This window comes from Schistocerca serialis, chromosome 8 (genome assembly GCF_023864345.2).
Source record: "Schistocerca serialis cubense isolate TAMUIC-IGC-003099 chromosome 8, iqSchSeri2.2, whole genome shotgun sequence".
Taxonomy (NCBI): Eukaryota; Metazoa; Arthropoda; class Insecta; order Orthoptera; family Acrididae; genus Schistocerca; species Schistocerca serialis.
In genome coordinates, this window is record NC_064645.1 from 237,058,243 (window position 1) to 237,075,947 (window position 17,705).

A 17,705-nucleotide genomic window follows, 5' to 3' on the forward strand; every position below is an offset into this window, starting at 1 on the left:
AAAAATAGTAAGAGGCGACGGGCAACACTGGGACCAAAGAAAACCTATACAAACTCTTCAAGAGACAAGCAACAATATACCGAGCGAGGCGGCGCAGTGGTTAGCACACTGGACTCGCATTCGGGAGGACGACGGTTCAATCCCGCGCCCGGCCATCCTGATTTACGTTTTCAGTAATTTCCCCAAATCACTCTAGGCAAATGAGGGGATGGTTCCTTTGAAAGGGCACGGCCGACTCCCTTTCCTGTGCTTCCCTAAAACCGATGAGACCGATGACCTCGCAGTTTGGTCTCTTCTCCCAAAACAACCCAACCCTAAGCAACAATACAGAAACGAGTCAGACATATAGGTACATGTGTATTCAACAACCTATCAGAGCACATTCAACGTCGTGTAAATAATATGGGGCAGCTTAAGAGTTAATGAACTTTCTGTTGGTCAGATCCTCCTCCTTTGTTGAAGTTTATAATTAAAATTAGCACTGTAGTCATTTCACCATATTAAATAGAATGTACATTTTTTACTTTTTTCTCATCCCAGAGACAACTTTCCATGACATCTGTGGAATACGACTATTTTCTATACACATGTCGTTCCTTTTGTTTTTAGGCCTCTTTTTCTGCTGCCGGAGTTATACAAGTAATACAGGTTATGAGCGGAAAAATGCTCCTATCGGAACGCAAAGAAGGCCTTCCTCAGAACCTATAAAAATTTTCAGAAACTACTGCCTCCTCTCAGTGTCACAATCTCCCTCTTGTTCTCTCTTACTGGTACTATCTTATTTACTCCTTCCCACTGCTGCTGTCACTTCTCACTGTCTCTCTCCTGCTCGTTTTTATTGTCATAGAGTCTGTCTCTCATTATCACTGGCTCTCACCAAATTCCACTTCCTCCTTCTCTTTACTCCTCTTCACTGACATTGTTTCCTTCGCTCTTCTCGTAACACTGTTCTCTCACTGTCTGCTGGTTATACCGCCACTGTGTTCCTCTCTTTCTCTCACACTGCTGTTGTCTCCTTCGCTCTTTCTATACTGCAACCACTGTCTGCTATCTTCCAGTATTTATTACTTCAACGTCTATTTCCCGCTGCCACTGTCTCTTTCTCTCTCAGCACAAAAAAGCGCGAATATGTTGGCATGCCAATATATTTGCGAAACATTTTAATGGTGCTGAGAAAGATAGAATGAGCCAGCTTTTACCTCACTCTTCAGTCAGAGTAATTTAATAAGACGAGCATAGTCGCACTTTTTGTGCTCCAATAGGAGCGTTTTACCTCTGGTTCCCTTCTTTTTCTGTCACAGCAGGGCATGTGACTCATATAAAAAGGACTTGATTTGTCAGTAAAATATTTATAGTTCACTTTTGTAAAACTGAAGTAACGGAAAACTAACTTTTCACATCAGACCAGATTTTATGTGCACAAAAACTCTGCCTTTGCTTCAGTGCTACAACGTTGACTTCCCAGGACCCTTCTGATGAAAACGGAGACGCTTTACATAATATTTCTCCGTGCTAAGTCGCTTTATAAACTACGTTTTTGCCTCACGCCGCATTTTAGTACACAAGTATTGTAATTTTGAACCTCCGTATCTCGGAAACGGGTAAAGATATCTAGAAAATTTTAAAGCTTATTCGAGACCATAATCTTAGGAATATAAAGTAAAAATTACAAAAAAATGCTTCAAATGGCTCTGAGCACTATGGGACTTAACTTCGGAGGTCATCAGTCCCCTAGAACTTAGAACTACTTAAACCTAACTAACCTAAGGACATCACACTCATCCATCCCCGAGGCAGGGTTCGAACCTTCGACCGTAGCGGTCGCGCGGTTCCAGACTGCAGCGCCTAGAACTGCTCGGCCACCCCCGGCCGGCGTAAAAATTACAGCCGTCTTGGAATCCTCGACTGGGGTTTGGTCCGCTGCTGACGGCGAAAAAATTGTGAAAAATGCCTTTTTGAGGGTTTCCTCAGGAACCACCCATGAATCTATTCCAGTGCATCATTCATTCATTGATTCAATGATGTGTATATCCGTCAGCTTAATTAAATCATGAGTTTATCACGAATATATTCGTCATGAATAATTTTATTTAATTTTTACGTGATATTTTACGTGCACGAGTAGGGTAACTTCGAACCTCTGCATCTGGGAAAGGGATAAAGATATAAAGAAAATTTTATGGCTGTTCAACATCTGGATGTTAGAAATGCATCGTAAAAGTTTAAGCCATTTGCTGCGCATAGCCATCTTGGAACCCTCTGCCGGTTTTTGGCTCGCTGTTGGAGGCGAAAATACAGTAAAAGAAACTTCTTTTTTTGGGATATCCTCAGGAACTAATGGTGCCTTCATAAGTCCCATAAAGCTCACTGTAGACCACATCGAATGCTAAAAGAACCAACCGTTTCTCCATTTGCCTAATCATGAGGAATGTAATACTCGAAATTTGACCTTGTACTTGACCGTACCTTTTTATCTCCAATAGAACCCGGGGCGCCATCATCCGAAAAATCCTGTTTTAATGCACAGCGTTTTGAAACATATTGGTAAGCATGCTGTCTCGTGTAAAAGTAATATAGGTTATACAGGATGATTCAGAAGTAACTACACATAATTCGTGGGTGTGATATAATGCATCAAAATAAATGTAAAACGTTCAATAAAATTTTGTCGAAATTGCTTGATTTCAGATTTATACAGCAGAATAGTGTTCACAAGTGCAACACGAAATTAATTCTCCTTAGAAAGCAACGACACAAAGGGACTCGAAATTCAGCTTAGTTGCATACTGTACGTTTACCCCAGGAAATGTTCAAAAAAGTGTCCGAGTAGACGAAGGCAGTGACGTGCTCGACGTTTTACCACACTTGGAATGTTACAGATTCCATTCATTTCGTTCTGCTCAGTAGCACAACTATTGTCAATTCGGTGCTGTAGTTGTACTATATTCTAAACTGCAGTACCACACGCGAGCTCCTTGAGACGGCCCAAAGGTGAAAGTCCAGGGGTTAAGATCTGGAGATCTGGGGGACCAGGCAACTGGTCCTGCACGACCTGCCGACATATCGTGATAAGGAATTTTGAGGTAGTATCTCGCCTCCCAACTGAAATGTGCAGAGGTATCGTCGACAAAGAAGATCAGTCGATATGAATGCGAACGCGACACACCAAAAGCCTGTACTGGCTCATCAAATGGTTCAAATGGCTCTAAGCACTATGGGACTTAACATCTGAGGTCATCAGTCTCCTAGATTTAGAACTACCCAAACCTAACTAACCTAAGGACAGCACACACATCCATGCCCGAGGCAGGATTCGAACCTGCGACCGCAGCAGCAGCGTGGTTCCGGACTGAAGTACTGGCCCACCATGGAATGTCTACTACAAATGACAGTATGCATCACAACTCGGAAATAAAGCAGTTTCAGACAAAACTTTATTTAAGGTTTTACTCGTATTTTGATTCATGCATTACAAATCATCAGGTGTGTTATTTTTGAATCACCATGTATACTGCGAAAGGCAGGAACGCAGCATGTCATTCTCAGTGGAGAGAAGTGTTCCGAAGTAAGAGTGATTTCAGGTGTGGCGCAGGGGAGTGTCGTACGACCGTTGCTATTCACAATGTACAAAAATGACCTTGTGGATGACATCGGAAGTTCACTGAGGCTTTTTGCGGTTGATGCTGTGGTATATCGAGAGGTTGTAACAATGGAAAATTGTACTGAAATGCAGGAGGATCTGCAGCGAATTGACGCATGGTGCAGGGAATGGCAATTGAATCTCAATGTAGACAAGTGTAATGTGCTGCGAATACATAGAAAGAAAGATCCCTTACCATTTAGCTACAAAATAGCAGGTCAGCAACTGGAAGCAGTTAATTCCATAAATTATCTGGGAGTACGCATTAGGAGTGATTTAAAATGGAATGATCATATAAAGTTGATCGTTGGTAGCCCGCAGCTCGTGGTTGTGCGGTAGCGTTCTCGCTTCCCACGTCCGGGTTCCCGGGTTCGATTCCCGGCGGGGTCAGGGATTTTCTCTGCCTCGTGATGGCTGGGTGTTGTGTGATGTCCTTAGGTTAGTTAGGTTTAAGTAGTTCTAAGTTCTAGGGGACTGATGACCATAGATGTTAAGTCCCACAGTGCTCAGAGCCATATGAACCATTTTTTTGATCGTCGGTAAAGCAGATGCCAGACTGAGATTCATTGGAAGAATCCTAAGGAAATGCAATCGCCGGCCGAAGTGGCCGTGCGGTTAAAGGCGCTGCAGTCTGGAACCGCAAGACCGCTACGGTCGCAGGTTCGAATCCTGCCTCGGGCATGGATGTTTGTGATGTCCTTAGGTTAGTTAGGTTTAACTAGTTCTAAGTTCTAGGGGACTAATGACCTCAGAAGTTGAGTCCCATTGTGCTCAGAGCCATTTGAACCATTTTTGAAATGCAATCCGAAAACAAAGGAAGTAGGTTACAGTACGCTTGTTTGCCCACTGCTTGAATACTGCTCAGCAGTGTGGGATCCGTACCAGATAGGGTTGATAGAAGAGATAGAGAAGATCTAACGGAGAGCAGCGCTCTTCGTTACAGGATCATTTAGTAATCGCGAAAGCGTTACAGAGATAATAGATGAACTCCAGTGGAAGACTCTGCAGGAGAGACGCTCAGTAGCTCGGTACGGGCTTTTGTTGACGTTTCGAGAACATACCTTCACCGAGGAGTCAAGCAGTATATTGCTCCCTCCTACGTATATCTCGCGAAGAGACCATGAGGATAAAATCAGAGAGATTAGAGCCCACACAGAGGCATACCGACAATCCTTCTTTCCACGAACAATACGAGACTGGAATAGAAGGGAGAACCGATAGAGGTACTCAAGGTACCCTCCGCCACACACCGTCAGGTGGCTTGCGGAATATGGATGTAGATGTAGAACCTATGGTACTTGTAATGTCCATATGTGTCTGACTTTCCTCTGCAGACTGTTCAAACCCACATCCACCCATTGAGATTTATGTTTTACGTGATTTCCCTAAATCACTTGAGGGAAATGCGGGGAAGGTTCCTTTAAAAGGGTGCACCCGATTTTCTTCCCCATCCTACCCTAATGCGAGCTTATTCCCCATCTGTAATGACCTCGATGTCGACGGGACGTTAAACACAAATTCCTCTCCCGCTGCAGGTGGCGAATCACGCAGCTAAGTAGCCACCCGTAGCCACCACGGAGAGTGTTCCCCACTCGTTCGTTGTCCCTTGCAAAGCGCCTCTGTGTGTGTGTGTGAGTGACCCCACGCCACTCGTGCTCCCCTGGAGTACTTGGTGACCACAGCCCGACTGCCGGCCCGACGACTCGCAGAGAATTAAACCCCGGCGACGGCCCGGCGCTCGGCTGCTGCGGCCGGTGGGAGCGCGTTTGATGTGTGCGGGCTGCGCCGCCGCAGCTGCCGACCACTTGCCGGGATTCCCCCACCGGACAAACTTTGCTCCGCAAACCGAAGCCCGCCATTTTCTCCCTCCTTTTGTCGCCGGCTCTCAAGTTCCTTCTTCCGTCTCTTCATAAGAGTTTGCCGGGCGAGTGTGTTCTCCAACTCCACGAGCGTCAAGTCGCGACTCCGGGAACGTTTGTAAACGGGAAAATCTGAACGAGTTGAGTGCCACTTTCGTAAAGATACTTTTCCGAACGAAGAAAAGCTACAAGCGTAGCCGACTACTTACTTAAATAAACTATATCCCACCATCGCTTCTAAATCTTTTTAATTACAGAATTCCAATTTATGTCCTCTAATAAGGGTTTCAAACAAATGTTTTCTTCCGGCATGTTATTACGTAGTTTTCCCCAAGATACACGAGGAGTATTCAATAAGTAGTGCAATACTTTTTTTTTCTTTTTTTTTTTTTAAGGACATTAATTTTGAGACGTTCCATGCCCTCTTTTGCATGTCTCCTCTCATTTTCAGCAATTTTATTAATATTCTATGTCATTGCACGGTAGTAACAGACCGAATAAGATTATTGTAATGAGAGTATTTGTACTGAGAGCTCAAAAATACTTTTCACTTGATTCCTAAACATGTTGTTTTACTTACGTCGGTGGCCTGGGCGCGGCGAGCATCGTAGGACGCGGCACACTGCGTTTCCGGTTGGGAGCTGCACTTCCCTGAATTCTGAGGGGTTCGTACAGTGGGCTTAAGCGCCCGGCGGAACGACTGACGTCGGTCGAGTTTCGCCTATCGTATGCAGGGTGAAACGACCTGCGAGACGTGTGAGTGTCGCCGCGTAGTTTGTGTGTTTACCGTTCCGGCGCGTCCGGAACGAAGATTCCTGGCACCGACTGACTGCATTGTCCTCTTGATTCGGAGAAAACTTGCGGACTGTGACCTGCTGAGTGCGACTGTCTGGCACCGGATGGCCGGTGGTTTAGGCAGGTTGTTTTCGTAGCCGGTCAAACGGCAAGTTCAGTGCCCTCAGCTGAGTAGCAGAGGCATGATTGGTCAACTTAAACTGAGGCTAGTTGATGTCATAAAGCCGTGCTCTAAATTGGAGGGAATGGTCGCTGTGGGGGCGAATGATGTTCTGAGACAGAGTGGGGGAATTTTGGAATCAGAGCTGAATGCTGATTCGCGGTTTTTCGAGGAGAGTAGGGAGTAGAGCAATGCTGGCTTCGCTGCTTGCATCGCATCACAGAGGGAGATTCGGGATCAGATCTTCGTCGGAGTCGGACGGTCTTGCGACTTGGTCGCTCTTTTTCGGAAGAACTTAGAATTCTCGGACAGCCTTCGAAGCCAGGGGTTGACACAGAGTTTCTGCACGGCAGAAGTCGCCGCCTCCATCAACAGGACGCTGCCTACCGACGACGTGCTGCAGATTTCAGGTCTGGTACAGTATTTTGCTGCTCCGGCATTGAAGGACCTTATCAATTTTATACTGAATCCCTCAGCAGCACGCGCGCTCGCTACAAGTCCATCTCGCTTGTTTCTCCATGTGATCCCGTATGAGCTCTCACTACTAATTGCGATACTGCTATATAGTCGGGAGATTAATATTTGATTCATTAGGACCTGCAGTCATTATCGTCAGTCAACTGCATCACAGAGAGTAGGAACCCCTTGTTCTTGAGCCAACTCTTATTCTCAGTATACCCTATCCTTTAACCTATTGTGTGTGTTGGCAGTCACGTGCATTTATGTCCTGACGTATAATAAATCTCATTGTAATATTTAATCCGCATATCATTTCGTAGATATAGGCAGAATCCCATTTCCTGTTGCTTATTATGATAAAGTTCTCTTTTTTCGAGTAGATAACGATTTTTATTAAATTGTTGTGAGTGTGCACTCCTTATTTTACCAACTAGCAGGGTCCACCATCATTTCCTTCCGTTACCGTTGCGCGCATAATTAATTAGCCGGTAGATAAGGAGGGGGTCGAGTGCATGTCTCGTTCTCATGCAAAATTCGTCTGAATTAAAGAGGTACAAACTCTTCTCCACCCCGGCACCTCGCAGTTGTATTCAGGATTCCAATACACCAAACTATTTCTCACACTTTTACTTACAAAACTCCATTTTTCAACATAACCTCCGTTCAGTGTGGCGGTCTTCCGCCCCCGTACTAACAGGGCCTGTATGCCCGCATGATACCACTCTAATGGTCGACGTCGGAGACAACTTCTCGCTGCTTCGATAACCTCCTCATCATCCACGTTCTGTTTCCCGCGCAGTGCGCCCTTCATAACCCAAACAGATGGAATTGGGAAGGTGCGAGATCCAGACTGTTGGGTGGACGAGGTACAAAAGTCGAACGAAGTTCTGTTAGCTGCTCTCGGGTGCGCAGATCTGTGTGAGGCCTTTCGTTATCATGGAGAAGGAGAAGTTCTTTTCCATTTTTGTGGCGGTGAAGGTGTACGGGAAGGTGTCGTCTTTGAGTGACTGTAGGAGGATACAAGATGACTTGGACAGGATTTGTGATTGGTGTAAAGAATGGCAGCCAACTCTAAATATAGATAAATGTAAATCAATGCAGATGAATAGGAAAAAGAATCCCGTAATGTTTGAATACTCCATTAGTAGTGTAGCGCTTGACACAGTCACATCGATTAAATATTTGGGCGTAACATTGCAGAGCGATATGAAGTGGGACAAGCATGTAATGGCAGTTGTGGGGAAGGTGGATAGTCGTCTTCGGTTCATTGGTAGAATTTTGGGAAGATGTGGTTCATCTGTAAAGGAGACCGCTCATAAAACACTAATACGACCTATTCTTGAGTACTGCTCGAGCGTTTGGGATCCCTATCAGGTCGGGAGGACATAGAAGCAATTCAGAGGCGGGCTGCTAGATTTGTTACTGGTATGTTTTATCATCACGCGAGTGTTATGGAAATGCTTCAGGAACTCGGGTGGGAGTCTCTGGAGGAAAGGAGGCGTTCTTTTCGTGAATCGCTACTGAGGAAATTTAGAGAACCAGCATTTGAGGCTGACTGCAGTACAATTTTACTGCCGCCAACTTATATTTCGCGGAAAGACCACAAAGATAAGATAAGAGAGATTAGGGCTCGTATAGAGGCATATAGGCAGTCATTTTTCCCTCGTTCTGTTTGGGTGTGGAACAGGGAGAGAAGATGCTAGTTGTGGTACTAGGTACCCTCCGCCCCGCACCGTATGGTGGATTGCGGCGTATGTATGTCGCTGTAGATACAGAAAGCGCTGAAGTCGTCTCTTCAATTTCCTGAGGGTAGCACAAAACACTTCAGACTTGATCGTTGCACTATGAGGGAGGACCTCGAAGGGAATAATACCTCCAAAGTCACAGAAGACCGTCGCCATGACTTAACCGATTGAAGATGCGGCTTTGAACTTTTTCTTCGGAGGACAATGGGTGTGGCACCACTCCACGAATTGCCGTTTTGTTTCCGGTTCGATGTGATGAGCCCATGTTACATGGCCTGTGACGATGTTCGCCAAAAAATTGTCACAGTCAGCCTCCTAACGCGGAAGCAACTCCACACAGATATCTGTCGTTGCTGTTCATGGTCTTCTGTTAGCGGCTGGGACCCCAGCCGAATACACCTTAGGTTACCGCAACTGGTGGACGACTGTGTCACCATTATCAATAGAGACGTCCAGTTGTGCAGCGAGGTGTTTAATTGTGATCCGTCGATCACCTCGAATGAGTGTGTCCGCATGTTCCTACACTCGAGAAGTCACAGCTGTGTGCGGCTGACCGGCACACGTCCTCATATCCCATCATCCCTATCTTCCGTCTGCTTAAAAGGAACAGTCAGTTTTCCCCACTTTATTTCTGACGTTATCCTGATTTGGTGTATGGTTTGGTCTATAAATAAAGCTTATATTACCTTCTCATGTTCAACAGATAAATAAGTAAATAAATAAATATAAAAACAAATAAATGACAAACAACAATAAATGACAAATATAAAAAATGCTCCCGAATCCTTAGCAACAGATATTGTCCAGATAAAGAAGGTAAATAAATTTAAATATTTGGGAGAAATTATCCAAGAAAATGGCTTTGAAAAATTTGCTATAGAAGAAAGAGAACATAAAATGGAGAGAGCTTATGAAATAACTAGGAATGTCTACAACAAAAGGTGTGTCTAAAAATTTGAAGATACAGCAGTACAACTCAGCAGTAAAACCAGAATGTCTTTATACAAATGAATGTTTAGTACTGAACTACAAATTACACAAACTTGAAGTCCTAGAAAGAAAAATCATTCGAAAAATACTTGGACCACCAAAAAATACAGCGGTGTGGAAATTAAGAAGCAATGAAGAAGTTTATCGCAACATAGAAAACATAAATGAAACGCTACGAAAGAGGCGACTACTATTTTTTGGACACTTATACAGAATGAACAGCAACGGGCTAACCAAACAGATTTTTAAATATCTTTGGGACAAGAAGTCAACAATAGCCTAGATTCAAGAAGTTATGAAAGATTTGGAAAGGAACAACATAAGTGAAAAAGATGCAACAGAAAGAGAGAGTTTCAAGAGGAAAGTGTTAAAAAATGGAAGGATTTCAAGGCAGGAGGGAGAAAAAGACAGGGTCAAAATGGTCCGAGGAGAGAAAAAGGATACATAATGAAAAGATGAAAGAATACTGGAGGAAAAAGAAAGAACAACAAAGAAGGCAGCATTGAAATTGGTGCGTGGTGCTTAGATGACCCAAACGAAGAAAGAAGAAGAAATATAAAAAAGTGAGGGAAAAGCAAAAAAGGTCTTGAGGGCATCTGCCTAGTAAATAGGAGACCCGAGTTCGAATCCCGATCCGGCACAAAATTTTAGACTTTCCCCATTGATTTGAGTCAGTGGCCGCTCGCAGGTAATGTCTGTAATTCCTTTGTTTCTTGTTTTTCATTTATTTTTTCCTGAGGAAGGTACAAACGTCGTGTTATATTCCAGTAAGTAATTTGCTGTGGAAAAATGGCAAAGGCATTAGATGAGGAGTCTTAACGAAGATAAAATAGTTTTAGAATATCAACAAAAGAGACCCAACTCAATCAATTAATTAATAATTACCTAACAACACATTACATTCGAGGACAGATCTACATGTCCATATTACTGCTGTATTGCCTACAATGGAACTACTGGCAATATCACTCACCTGCCATTTGAAGGGCCCTTATATTATTTCAGTATAAGTTTTATAGAATTCTTTTAAGTCTGTTTGTCTCAAGTATTGCATTTTTGAGTTGTGTCACTGTTCTTGCCGGGTTCCGACGTTGTTCGACATTTCGCGAGGACGAGTTTCGTTTAGTGGGTGGCGGTGCCGATACGAATCAACATCAAGGTAAAGCCGCGTCACCGATTTTACTGTTCTTACACCGGAGAGAGAGACTTTCAAGGGGAAAGTGTCACAAATGGAAGGCTTTCAAGGCAGGAAGGAGGAAAAAGACAGGGTCAAAATGGTCCGAGGAGAGTAAAAGGATACATAGTGAAAAGATGAAAGAATACTGGAGGAAAAACAAAGAACAACAAAGAAGGAAGCATTGAAATTGGTACGTGGTCCTTAGATGACCCAAACGAAGAAAGAAGAAGAAATATAAAAAAGCGAGGGAAAAAGCAGAAAAAGGTCTTGAGAGCATCTGCCTAGTGAATAGGAGACCCGGGTTTCATTCCTGATCCGGCACAAATTTTCGACTTGCCCCATTTATTTCAGTCAGTGGCTGCTAGCAGGTAATGTATGTAATTCCGCTGTTTCTTGTTTTTCATTAATTTTTTCCTGAGGAAGGTTCAAACGTCGTGTTATAGTACAGTAAGTAATTTGCTGTGGAGAAATGGCAAAGTTATTAGATGAAGGATCTTAACAAAGATGAAATAGTTTTAGAATATCAATAAAAGAGACCCAACTCAATCAATTAATTAATAATTACCTAACAACACATTACATTCGAGAACAGAGCTACATGTCCATATTACTGTTGTAATTCCTATAATGGAACTACTGGCAATATTACTCACCTGAAATTTATGGGGCCCTTACATTATTTCAGTATTTTATAGAATTGTTTTAAGTGTGTTTTTTGTCAAGTATTTCATTTTTGAGTTGTGTCACTGTTCCTGCCGGGTTCCGACGTTGTTCGACATTTCGCGAGGAAGAGTTTCGTTTAATGGGTGGCGGTGTCGATACGAATCAACATCAAGGTAAAGGCGCCTTCACCGATTTTACTGTTTCTTACGCCGGAGATGGGTGACGGATTACCGGCCTGGGAGAGGACTGCCGGCTGGTTGCGCTTTCGAGTCACGGAGCGCTCTCCAGACAGGCGAGAGAGGAAGCCGGGAGCCGTGATCCCCGAGGAGCTGTCTCGCTTAGGTGGAAGGAAACCGGGCGAGCGGCGGAACAAAGGAAGGGCCTCCCCACACGTCACGCGGGTTGACGGCTGGCGCTCCGCCGCCAGCGCCCGCACCCGCGCTGTTTGTCCCTGGCAGCTCGGCTCGCGCGGCACAAAGACCACCGCGCATCCGGCGCCGCCCACACCCCGCGAATGCCGACGGGATATCGTACGGATCAGCCCACCGGTGAGCCGGGCCAGCACACAACTTGGCTGCTCGCTGTTTCTGAACAACTCGGAAAACGACGGCTTGCCGACAGCGCAAGACCTGCTGCTTTCGTCTCTTGTACTGTGCCCATGTGAAGTACAAACGATTAACCCTTTGGGGGACTGTGAGCCAGGAAGGAGTGTGTTTTTATACCATGTTTATACGAGGAGCGTTCAATAAGTAATGCAACGCATTTTTATTCTGAAAGGAGGTTCATTTTACTCAGGATATGGATTGGGGCTAAGAAATGAAAGAGGAAGCCGCCTGGTAGAATTTTGCACAGAGCACAACTTAATCATAGATAACACTTGGTTCAAGAATCATGAAAGAAGGTTGTATACTTGGAAGAAGCCTGGAGATACTGACAGGTTTCAGATAGATTATATAATGGTAAGACAGAGATTTAGGAACCAGGTTTATAATTGTAAGACATTTCCAGGGGCAAATGTGGACTCTGACCACAATCTATTGGTTATGAACTGTAGATTAAAACTGAAGAAACTGCAAAAATGTGGGAATTTAAGGAGATGGGACCTAGATAAACTGACTAAACCAGAGGTTGTACAGAGTTTCAGGGAGAGGGAACAATTGACAGGAATGGGGGAAAGAAATACAGTAGAAGAAGAATGGGTAGCTTTGAGGGATAAAATAGTGAAGGCAGCAGAGGATCAAATAGGTAAAAAAACGAGGGCTAGTAGAAACCCTTGGGTAACAGAGGAAATATTGAATTTGATTGATGAAAGGAGAAAATATAAAAATGCAGTAAATGAAGCAGGCAAAAAGGAATACAAACGTCTCAAAAATGAGATTGACAGGAAGTGCAAAATGGCTAAGCAGGGATGGCTAGAGGACAAATGTAAGGATGTGGAGGCTTATCTCACTAAGGGGTAAGATAGATACTGCCTACAGGAAAATTAAAGAGATCTTTGGAGAAAAGAGAACCACTTGTATCAATATCAAGAGCTCAGATGGAAACCCAGTTCTAAGCAAAGAAGGGAAAGCAGAAAGGTGGAAGGAGTATATAGAGGGTCTATACAAGGGCGATGTACTTGAGGACAATATTATGGAAATAGAAGTGGATGAAGATGAAGATGAAATGGGAGATATGATACTGCGTGAAGAGTTTGACAGAGTACTGAAAGACCTGAGTCGAAACAAGACCCCGGGAGTAGACAACATTCCATTAGAACTACTGACAGCCTTGGGAGAGCCAGTCCTGACAAAACTCTACCATCTGGTGAGCAAGATGTATGAGACAGGTGAAATACCCTCAGACTTCAAGAAGAATATAATAATTCCAATCCCAAAGAAAGCAGGTGTTGACAGATGTGAAAATTACCGAACTATCAGTTTAATAAACCACAGCTGCAAAATATTAACGCGAATTCTTTACAGACGAATGGAAAAACTAGTAGAAGCCGGCCTCGGGGAAGATCAGTTTGGATTCCGTAGAAATATTGGAACACGTGAGGCAATACTGACCATACGACTTATCTTAGAAGCTAGATTAAGGAACGACAAACCTACGTTTCTAGCATTTGTAGACTCAGAGAAAGCTTTTGACGATGTTGACTGGAATACTCTCTTTCAAATTCTGAAGATGGCAGGGGTAAAATACAGGGAACGAAAGGCTATTCACAATTTGTACAGAAACCAGATGGCAGTTATAAGAGTCGAGGGACATGAAAGGGAGGCAGTGGTTGGGAAGGGAGTGAGACAGGTTTGTAGCCTTTCCCCCATGTTATTCAATCTGTATATAGAGCAAGCAGTGAAGGAAATAAAAGACAAATTCGGAGTAGGTATTAAAATCCATGAAGAAGAAATAAAAACTTTGAGGTTTGCCGATGACATTGTAATTCAGTCAGAGGCAGCAAAGGACTTGGGAAGAGCAGTTGAACGGAATGGACAGCGTCTTGAAAGGAGGATATAAGATGAACATCAACAAAAGCGAAACGAGGATAATGGAATGTAGTCGAACTAAGTCGGGTGATGCTGAGGGAATTAGATTAGGTAATGACACACTTAAAGTAGTAAAGGAGTTTTGCCTTTTGGGAAGCAAAATAACTGTTGATGGTCGAAGTAGAGAAGATATAAAATGTAGACTGGCAATGGCAAGGAAAGCGTTTCTGAAGAAGAGTAATTTGTTAACATCGAATATAGATTTAAGTGTCAGGAAGTCATTTCTGAAAGTATTTGTATGTATTTGTATGGAGTGTGGCCATGTATGGAATGAAACATGGACGATAAATAGTTTGGACAAGAAGAGAATAGAAGCTTCCGAAATGTGGTGCTACAGAAGAATGCTTAAGATTAGATGGGTAGATCACATAACTAATGAGGAGGTGTTGAATAGGATTGGGGAGAAGAGAAGTTTGTGGCACAACTTGAGTAGAAGAAGTGATCGGTTGGTAGGACATGTTCTGAGGCATCAAGGGATCACCAATTTAGTATTGGAGGGCAGCGTGGAGGGTAAAAATCGTAGAGGGAGACCAAGAGATGGATGCACTAAGAAGATTCAGAAGGATTTAGGTTGCAGTAGGTACTGGGAGATGAAGAAGCTTGCACAGGGTAGAGTAGCATGGAGAGCTCCATCAAACCAGTCTCAGGACTGAAGACCACAACAACAACAACAACAACAACAACCAATACGCCATATTATTCCCCACTCTTTGGTTCAAAACCATGTTGTTCAACTTCATTTCCGTTCAGTGCGACGGCCTTACGCCACCTTACTGGGAGGGTCTGTACGTCCGCATGCTACCACTCGGTCGATGTCTGAACCAACTTCTTACTACATCAGAAACCTCCGCCGGCCGGGGTGGCCGAGCGGTTCTAGGCGCTACAGTCTGGAACCGCGCGGCCGCTACGGTCGCAAGTTCGAATCCTGCCTTGGGAATGCATATATGTGTGATGTCCTTAGGTTAGTTAGGTTTAAGTAGTTCTAAGTTCTATGGGACTGATGACCTTAGAACTTAAGTCACATAGTGCTCAGAGTCATTTGAACCATTTTGAACCAGAAACCTCCCCTTCATCCACGTACTGCTTCCCGCGAGTTACACCCTTCATTGGGCCAAACAGATGGAAGGCGGAAAGTGGTGTAAGGTGGCTGCAGAAGAACAGTCCAGTGAAGTTTTGTGAGCACTACCAACAGAGGCGTTCAATTGAGCAGCGGGGTGGTTGATTCTGATACATCGATCACCTCGAATGAGAGTGTCCGCACGTTCCAACACTGCAGGAGACACAGCAGTCTGCGGACGGCCGACACGCGGGTGATCGGACAGGTTTGCGCGACCTCTTCACGATGATTTCAGGAGCCTTGCCCAACGGCTCACCGTGCTTTTATTACTGCCAGGTCTCCGTTGACATTCTGAAAGCGCCTGTGATGATCCACGATGCCATGGTTCTTCGACGAAAGAAAGTCAGTGAAAGTTCTCTGCTTGGAACGCTCATTCGTTACAGATGCCATTTTGAAGGCTACGTTTAGTGCCGCCATCAATCGGAGCTTCCTGAAACTGTACGGTCTGAAGTGGGAATGTTCCACGACGGTCCTTCCGAATTTTTTCACCCGAAACTGGCGGAGAAAAAAAAGTGCTGAGTCGTTTATTAATCGCCCATAGTATTCAACCAGTAACTGGTATGGTGGTCTCATGCGAAACACTAGACGTTTGTTTTTTTGTTTAGTTTGAATGTTTGTAACACTGTAGCGTTGGAGGTCTCATTACCTTTCAGACAGTGCACTCTGGGCTGCTGAAGAGTGTGGTTCTGTTCACAACGGACGGGTTTGAGCCAGGAGACTAATTTGTCATACAGAGTACGAGATCTCTGCCGTTATTTCACAGAAAAGACAGGTCTGATCTAAGATCACGAGCTGGCCGGAGTGGCCGAGCGGTTCTAGGCGCTACAGTCTGGAACTGCGCGAGCGCTACGGTCGCAGGTTCGAATCCTGCCTCGGGCATGGATGTGTGTGATGTCCATAGGTTAGGTAGGTTTAAGTAGTTCTAGGGGACTGATGACCTCAGCACTTAAGTCCCATAGTGCTCAGAGCCATTTGAACCATTTTTTAAGAGCACGAAATGCAGCTGGCACGGTTCTATGGGGAAAATGGGAGCAGATAATTTAGAAACGATACACTCCTTGCGCAAATATGGAGTACTACCGGACGAGGAATGAAGGGACTGTGTAAGCTGTGGTGGCGCGAAGTGTGTAAAACTTCCTAAGAACAGTTTCGATGCTGAAATACCGTTACAATTTCATTGCGGATTGTGCGGAAAGCGAACGAGTATCAGGAAGAATACATGGTTCGAAGCTTCCAAATTGTCCATCCAGACCACCGCAATGGACTTTGACATGATGACAAATGAGCAGTTAGAACCTAATTCTAAAGCTATTATAACTTTTAATAATTTGTAAGTGTTATGCCTTTAAATATGCGAACGAGTATCAGGAAGAATACATGGTTCGACTCTTCCAAATTGTCCGTCCAGACCACCGTAATGGACTTTGACATGATGACAAATGATCAGTTAGAACCTAATTCTAAAGCTATTGTAACTTTTAATAATTTGTAAGTATTATGCCTTTAAATACTATTGGGGTCATTATGACCCGAAAGAACACGTGTGAAGAGCGTTTTTAAGGAAGCGAGCAGAGTTAATGGATTAAAGGTCGTACCCAATGCAGGCAGGGAAGGGCAGCTGCCTCTTCCCCCCCCCCCCCCCCCGCCGCCCAAACACGCACACATTAATAAGGAAAATTATGATCGAATTCTCATTCTCCTGTGCCACAGATACAGACCTATCAGTTCAGTTTGTTGGAAGAAAGCCGGAAAGTGTGCTCGATACTGATCAGTAGCAGATGTACCCGGAGAAGGCGCTGATCCATTGTTGTTTATGGAAAGAGGGGTCGTAATTCGTTACTTCCCCCCCCCCCCCCCCACACCCACACACACACATAAAATATTACTGTTGACGTAAGATCGATGCGCGATTGGAAGAAGCATTGAAAAGTCGCAGATAATTAACAATCTTGCGAGTAAAATATCATACGAACTCCTTGTAGAAAATAAAGAAAGGTGTCACCATGGGCTTCGCAAGGTCCCAGGAGTGGAAAATAGGGAGTAGGACCGCACAGTGAATGCGAGTGAAGTGGGAATGTCAAGTAGTGCAAGTGAAGTGAACAGTGACTATACTGCGGGTGTGGAGCTGATACCTTCATAGTCAAGTGTCCACATCGTCAGGAACACATATATTTAAACCCTACCTGAAGAAGAAGAAGATGACGAAGGGAGATAGGTAGATAGATAGAGAGAGAGAGAGAGAGAGAGAGAGAGAGAGAGAGAGAGAGAGAGAGAGGTCGTACGATAGCTGGTGTAGATCAAGCACAAATTATAGATTTGTATTATGCATCGATACAGAAGCTAATATTTTCTATGCAAAATTCATTAGTGATTTTGCAGTGCAGTATAATGTTCCATAGTGAGTACTAACAACAGGGCTCTTGATCTTCAGAGCATGAATCACACCTATAAGACCGCAAGTGCAAACACTAATAGAATTTAAGCAACTAGCTGTCAAGTGTTTCCATCCAGTGCTGACGCAGTCCTTATCTTTACCAAGTGTTTGATACTTTTCAGTTGTAACACCTCACGA

The 17,705-nt window shown here is 44.2% G+C and overlaps 1 protein-coding gene across 1 annotated transcript in view; it reads left to right on the plus strand.

The window, feature by feature from the left end:
• Positions 1-11,703: 11,703 nt before the first annotated feature.
• LOC126416945 (tetraspanin-5) overlaps positions 11,704-17,705 on the plus strand; it is a 125,863-nt gene continuing 119,861 nt past the window's right edge. The window contains exon 1 of the mRNA XM_050084824.1: positions 11,704-12,181. Coding sequence (XP_049940781.1) covers positions 11,704-12,181 — 478 coding nt within the window. The remainder of the gene's footprint in view (positions 12,182-17,705) is intronic.